Source organism: Gorilla gorilla, chromosome 5 (assembly GCF_029281585.2).
Source record: "Gorilla gorilla gorilla isolate KB3781 chromosome 5, NHGRI_mGorGor1-v2.1_pri, whole genome shotgun sequence".
Classification (NCBI taxonomy): Eukaryota; Metazoa; Chordata; class Mammalia; order Primates; family Hominidae; genus Gorilla; species Gorilla gorilla.
In genome coordinates this window covers 113,791,106-113,797,838 of record NC_073229.2, presented here as the reverse complement: position 1 = coordinate 113,797,838, position 6,733 = coordinate 113,791,106, and the positions used below count along the sequence as shown (strand labels likewise).

General features: G+C 40.1%; 1 protein-coding gene across 1 annotated transcript; it reads left to right on the top strand.

Moving 5' to 3' along the window:
* Positions 1–4: 4 nt before the first annotated feature.
* On the top strand, positions 5–4,482 carry LYRM2 (LYR motif containing 2). Its single transcript, XM_019029882.4, has 3 exons — positions 5–114; positions 912–1,052; positions 1,442–4,482. Exons 1-3 carry the CDS (start codon positions 70–72, stop codon positions 1,520–1,522), a joined length of 267 nt encoding a protein of 88 aa, XP_018885427.1. The 5' UTR covers positions 5–69; the 3' UTR covers positions 1,523–4,482.
* The last annotated feature ends 2,251 nt before the right edge of the window (positions 4,483–6,733 follow it).

The window sequence follows — 6,733 nt, the reverse complement described above, 5'->3', positions numbered from 1 at the left end:
CGCCACACCCCTTGGTCGGACCCCACTTCCGCTCCTGCGCGCTGAGGCTCCGGCGGACCTCTGGTAGACATGGCTGCTTCCCGCTTACCCCCAGCGACGCTAACGTTAAAGCAGGTACCGGCAGTTCTCTGCCTTCCAAAGCAGCTTACCTGGGTCTGAGCTTCTGGATTCTCCATCTGTCCCTACTCCCAACGGGGCGGGTTCCGGGGTCCTGATGCGGCCTGCGCGCCCTCTGAGATTGGCCCGATGCCTGCGGGGCGGTGCTTCGCTCCGTGGGGCCTGATGGGAGGCACTGGCTGCTTCCTTGGTTTGGTGCGATCGCGTGAGACGGCGTCAGGCGCTTGATTTCCCTGAGTCCCGGTGCCTCAGCTGCCCAGTGCCCACGGTAAAAATCTATTGCACTGAGCTGTGGCAAACAGCAAATGAGATTACCAAAGATTTGAACAACTGTTAATCTAGAAAAAGTGCTGTCGTTGTAATAACAACTTCTAGGAGACCGGCAGCCCTTTTCAGCCCGGTAGGCAGCTCCTGATTTTTTAAGGTAAGGTTCTTAGGTTTGACAGAGCAGTAAGCAAAAAGATCAGATGAACCTCGTGATGCTTTCTTTAAAACATCTTTTTGAGACAGGGCCTCACTCTCGCCCAGGCTGAGTGCAGTAGCGCAATGAAGGCTTACCTCAGCTTAGACCTCCTGGGCTCAAGTGATCCTCCCATCTTGGCCTCCCAAAGTGCTGGGATTACAGGCCTGAGCCACTGCACCTGGCCAAAAAAAGAAAAAAAAAAAGTTTTTCTTTGCCTTTTTCAGAATTGACCAACGAGAAGTACTCTGGTTACAGCTTGATTTGCTGAAGTAGAACTTTCCAGGCTGGCGATTGTGCAGTAGTAATTGCTATTTACTCCTCCCTTTTACAGTTCGTAAGAAGGCAACAAGTTCTTCTCCTCTACAGAAGGATTTTGCAAACAATTCGGCAAGTTCCAAATGATTCTGATCGCAAATACCTGAAAGATTGGGCAAGAGAAGAATTCAAAAGAAACAAAAGTGCCACCGAAGAGGTGAGAACAAAATCATGGTGAGGACAGATCCTAACCCTTTTTATTGATCAGTGAATTTTTTTTTTAAGTTTAGCAGACATCTTGGAATATAGTGCCACTGAGCTGGTATATCTTGATCATTGCTTGTATTGTTACCAATTTTAAATTATTATTTTAAAATTTAATATTTTAAAATAAGTGTAGATAAAAGAGTATCTATACTCTTCAGCATCATCACTTGACTTTTATGTTGTACATTTTATATGTATGTATGTGGAACTCTTTTGGCTTTTCTAAAAGGCAGCAGTTCCAATACATAGTATTGGTTCTTGATTTTAACAGATAAAATGGTATAGCTATACCTTGTTTAACCAGGTAAAACTATAACCAGATTTCACTTTATTCTACAGGATACAATCCGGATGATGATTACTCAAGGCAATATGCAGCTCAAGGAGTTAGAAAAAACACTTGCTTTAGCAAAATCTTAACTATAGCATTATTCTGAAGGATTTTCAAAGTCTCCATGTGTTTTGTTGCATTTAGGATTAACAATGGACAACACAAAGCCCAGTCTTACTATTTATATGTACAGTATTTGGTGATAGAGAGCAAAGGAAAAACACATCAGAACAGTTGCCTTAACACTGAAAAACATACCCTGCATTTTGAAAATGTTTATGGATGTCTCAGCAGTTTTTAAAAGAAGAAAAAAACCACTAACAAATGGCCAGTAGATGCTGGACACAATCATTAGGGAAGTGTAAATCAAAACTACTATGAGGCCAGGTGTAGTGGCTCATGCTTGTAATCCCAGTACTTTAGGAGGCTGAGGTAGGTGGATCACTTGAGGTCAGGAGTTCAAGACCAGCCTGGCCAACATGGTGAAACCTCATCTCTACTAAAAATACAAAAATTAGCTTGGTGTGGTGGTGCATGCCTGTAGTCCCAGCTACTTGGGAGGCTGAGGCAGGAGAATCACTTGAACCCAGGAAGTGGAGGTTGCAGTGAGCTGAGGTCGTGCCACTGCACTTCAGCCTGGGTGACAGAGTGAGACAGTCTCTTAAAAAAAACAAAAACAAAAAAACCCTGAGATTCACATTCACTAGAATGGCTGTAATTAAAAAGAGAAATAATAATAAGTCTTGGTGAAGATGTACAGAAATTACAGAACCCTCATACATTGCTGGTGGGAATGTAAAATGGTGTAGCCACTTCAGAAAACAGACTGTCAGTTCCTCAAAAGATGAAACAGCTGCTGTATGAGTTAGCACTTCTACCCCATGCCCATAGCCATTATTTGGCACTAAAAAGAAACGAAGGACTTATATATACTAAACATGGATAAACCTTGAAAACATTAAGTGAAAGAAGCCAGTCACAAAAGATCACATGATGATTCCATTCATACGAAATGTCCAGAATAGGCAGAAAGATTAGTGGTTGCCTAGGCTGGCTGTAGATGGAATGGAGTAACTGCTAATGGGTGTAGGGTTCCTTTTCAGAGTGATGAAAATATCCTACAGTTAGCTTGTGGTGTAGGCTGCACAACTCTTGAATATATTAAAATCCACTGAACTGTACATTTTAAATGTAAGGTATGAATTGTATCTCAATAAAGCTGTTATTAAAAAACTCTTGAGGTGTAGGACTGAAAGTATACTGACACCAGGAGATACCCTGGAACTTTCTCGAAAAATCCTGCATTATCCCTGAGGGTTGTTCAGGTACGTTCTTCAGATGTGTCATCGTTGGATAGAGGACTCATCAAAAAGATCACCAGTGGGAATCTAGATCTTTGTTGAAAAGGGAAGAGAAAGAGAAGCTTAATGAGCACATTGAAGCACTTACCAGAAAGAAGAGGGAAGACTTCTGGATGAAACCTCTGTGAGTACCTTAACATTCACGTGGAAGTAGTAAAAATAAGATTCTGGGTGCAGTTCTCCTCCAATGACAGGAAAAAAAAACAAAGAGAATTTGAAGAATACGTCAGAGACAAATACATTACAACCAAAGTTGACTTCAAGGCACTTTTGAAGGAGATCAAATTTATAACAAATAATTTAGTGAAAGTGAAAGCTTGTGGAAGATGTTGGAATCATCCATCCTGAAAATTGAAGTCTTCTGTTTATCAACAGAACAGCTAAGAAGCTAATCTAAGAATGACCAGCACCTGAAAGATGTAGACAACATTTTGCAGAATGATAAATGGTATCCAGTACTGGACTGTGTCTGAGAGGCATCAACTGAATGTGGATGTTGATGACCTGGACTGTCAGGGTCCACCTCTACCTCCCAGAGCCTCAGAGCCCACAAGACAAAATAATTCTGAATACTGTTCCATGGGGGTAATCTACTAATTCAAAATGCCTGCCTGTGCCAATTTTCAGGTTTTTATGTAGATAAGTATTAGTTAACCTGTTGCAAAATGATCTGACAAATAGAAGCATTTGTGACGTTTCTGAACAGAGAACACTTTGGAAATATTTTTTGTGTGACATGATTGATAGATACATGCTATCTCTAGTAAATCTAAAATCTTGAAACTCAAAATCATCCTTTTATGGGTGTAGAAGTCAGTGATTTAATGATGTTCTTCCTAATAGTGGTGTGCATGGAAAGGTTTTCATTAAAGAGCATATGTGGTTTGCATTTGCAAGATTCAACTAGCACAGACTCCAAGAAAACCTAAGTTTTTTTGTTTTTTAAAGCAGGTAAGGCCGGGCACTGTGGCTTACACAAGTAATCCACACACTTTGGGAGCCCAGGTGTTTGAGAACAGCCTGGGCAACGTAGTGGGACCCTGCCTCTACAAAACATTGAAAAATTAGCTGGGCAAGGTGGCATGTGCCTGTAATTCCAGCTACTCAGGAGGCGGAGGTGGGAGGATTGCATTTAGCCCAGGAGGTTGAGGCTGCAGTGAGCCATGAACATGTCACTGCACTTCAGCCTGGAAACAGAGCAAGACCCTCCCTTCCCCCCTACCCCTGCCCCCCAGAAAAAAGTAAAACTCTGAAACTTGAATAATCTGTCAGAGGCGAAAATTACTGTAATGGACATGCTTGTAAATCATCTCTAAAGAACAATTTAATTTCTTCACTTATATATTTTGCTTATACCCTCTGAATTATAGGCCAATCTTGGTGATTAACCTAAGGGATTTATTTAGCAGTTTCTTCTAAGGTATGGAGCCACAGTCATTATGAAGTTGGTCTGAATCAAACTGCCAGTGATTTTTATAGAGGAATGAAAAAAAAAATTGCTGGTGAAACACACTTTATCATGAAGCAATCTTTGTCAATACTCTGGATTAGACAAATTACTTTCTGGATGTTTCCTGAAAACTGTACTTCTGTTTAAATGTTAAACTTTTGTTCCTAAAGTTTAAGATGTTTGAATGTCAGTTTATGTATTTGAACCACAATAAATTGATCCTTTTATAGTAAAAAAATTCAAGTGCAGAGCTTTGCAGCATAAGAAGTGGCTAAAGCTATTTATTATATAAATGTTAATTGCCCCTATGTCATTCCCCCTTTTAAAATGTGCCATCAGGGCCTGGTGTGGTGGCTTATGCCTGTAATCCCAGCACTTTGGGAGGCCGAGGTGGGTGGATCACTTGAGGTCAGGATTTTGAGACTAGCTAGGCCACTAGCTAGCCTAACCTGGTGGCACGTGCCTGTAATTCCAGCTACTCAGGAGGGCTGCCTCATCTTGAACCCGGGAGGCAGAGGCTGCAGTGAGCCGAGATCACACCACTGCACTACAGCCTGGGCGACAGAGTGAGACTCTTGTCTCAAAAAAAAAAAAAAAAAAAAAAGTAAAAAAGTGCCATCAAGTTAGAAGTTTTAAATTCATGGTACAAGCATTGCCATAGATGTGCCTGCAAGAAACACACAGATGACTTTTTTTTGAGACAGGGTCTCTGTTGCACAAGCTGGAGTGTGGTGGCGCGAACATGGCTCACTGCAACCTTGAGCTCCTGGGCTCAAGAGATCCACCTGCTTCAGACTTTCATTTAGCTGGGACCACAGGCATGTGCCACCATGACCGGCTAATTTTTTTTACTTTTCAGAGAGAGGAGGGGGAATCTCACTTTGTTGCCAGGCTAGTCTCAAACTCCTGGGCTCAAGCAATCCACCGGCCTCGGTGGCCAGAGTGCTAGGATTACAGGTGTGAGTTGTTTTTTTTTTTTAAAGAGACAGTCTTACCTCATTCTGTCACCCAGAATGGAATGACTTTCTAAAATTGCAGAAAGTAGAACATATTCCTTGCTGTTTATAATATTATAGTCATATCAAAGGGAAAGAGTATTTCTCCTTAAATAAAATTACAAATAAGAAATGTATGTTTTACTCTTACTCATAAAAGGTATTGTAGAATACAAAAGGTTTTTCAAACTGGTTTTGTCTTTGATTGGCTTTTATAATCCACACTTCAAAGAAGAAATGCATTTAACTTTTAATAACTTAGTCAAAAAGTATAATGTTGCTTTGCCTTGCATAACCTTTAACTATTGCAAATGATGTTTTGTCCTTCCCCTTTGTCCAGTATTTTCCAAATGGTCAACAGTTTAAACATTTAGGCTTGCACTGAGAAACCTTGCCACATTTTAGCAGTTTTGTTTTGCTTTTGGTGGAGAGCACCTGATCTCGACTTTACAGCCAATGTATTTACTCTAAATTACACTTTTATAGATACAAGGTAAAGTGTAGCTGGGTGAAGGCACTCAGGAGCCATAAAATGTGGTGAACCACAATAAATTAAAATGTAAGCTAAACAAAGTATTCACACTTGCATTTTTTTAATAAGGAATTTAAGATCCATAGTATCTTTGATGCTTGGAAGAGACACAAATTCAAGGTGATAAAAATATTAATTAGAAGACACATAACATGCCTCAAGTATATCAACACTTGACTCCACAAACAAGGCATAACCATGAAAACAACACTCCCTTTATTTTGGGCTCCCAAAATCAAAAGTTAGAACTAATTTATTTAATCACAGATATTTAGTATACTCAATAATGCACTAACAATTTCTTTAAAAAAACACTAATACTGTACAATATTTCTGTGTTTTAGTTTTTCCCACAGCTGTTGAAAATTTCAGCCTTGATTTGAAACATGACCTGCATGACAGGCTGTAAGTTGTCAATAGTTCTTTTTCTTTGGAAAAGTACAGTTGTGGCATTTACTCATTTTAGCAGATAGCTAAAAGGGAAAAATAAGGAAAAATATACACTGGACCTGCAGTTAAGTTTTTGACAATGCCAAGGATCAAAAACAGATGAAACAACATTTGTTGAAGATGAAAAGGTATTGCATTGGTCTTAATAGATGTTGCCATCTCTGGATAAGGATGCTGACTGAGCCTGTTATGTGTCTTCATCACCTCTATTTGTTTTTTCTTCTATGACAGACCTCCAAGAGACAAGATCCATGTAGTAAGCCACACTAGGTCCTTTTGACCCTTCTCATTCTTCTGTAGTCTCTTCCCTGTGACTTTCGACAAAAATACTCAGTTCACAATATTAGCTGCCTGCTTCTGATGGGTAGGAGGTAATCAAAATACTCCCACCAAAGCACTCTATGGTCTAGACTTGATACTTAAAATTTAGTTTTCAGCATTCCTCAACAAGGATACCTTGAGGTAATAGGAGATATTTTGGTAAGTGAAAATAATTCCTGCTTGGAACACAG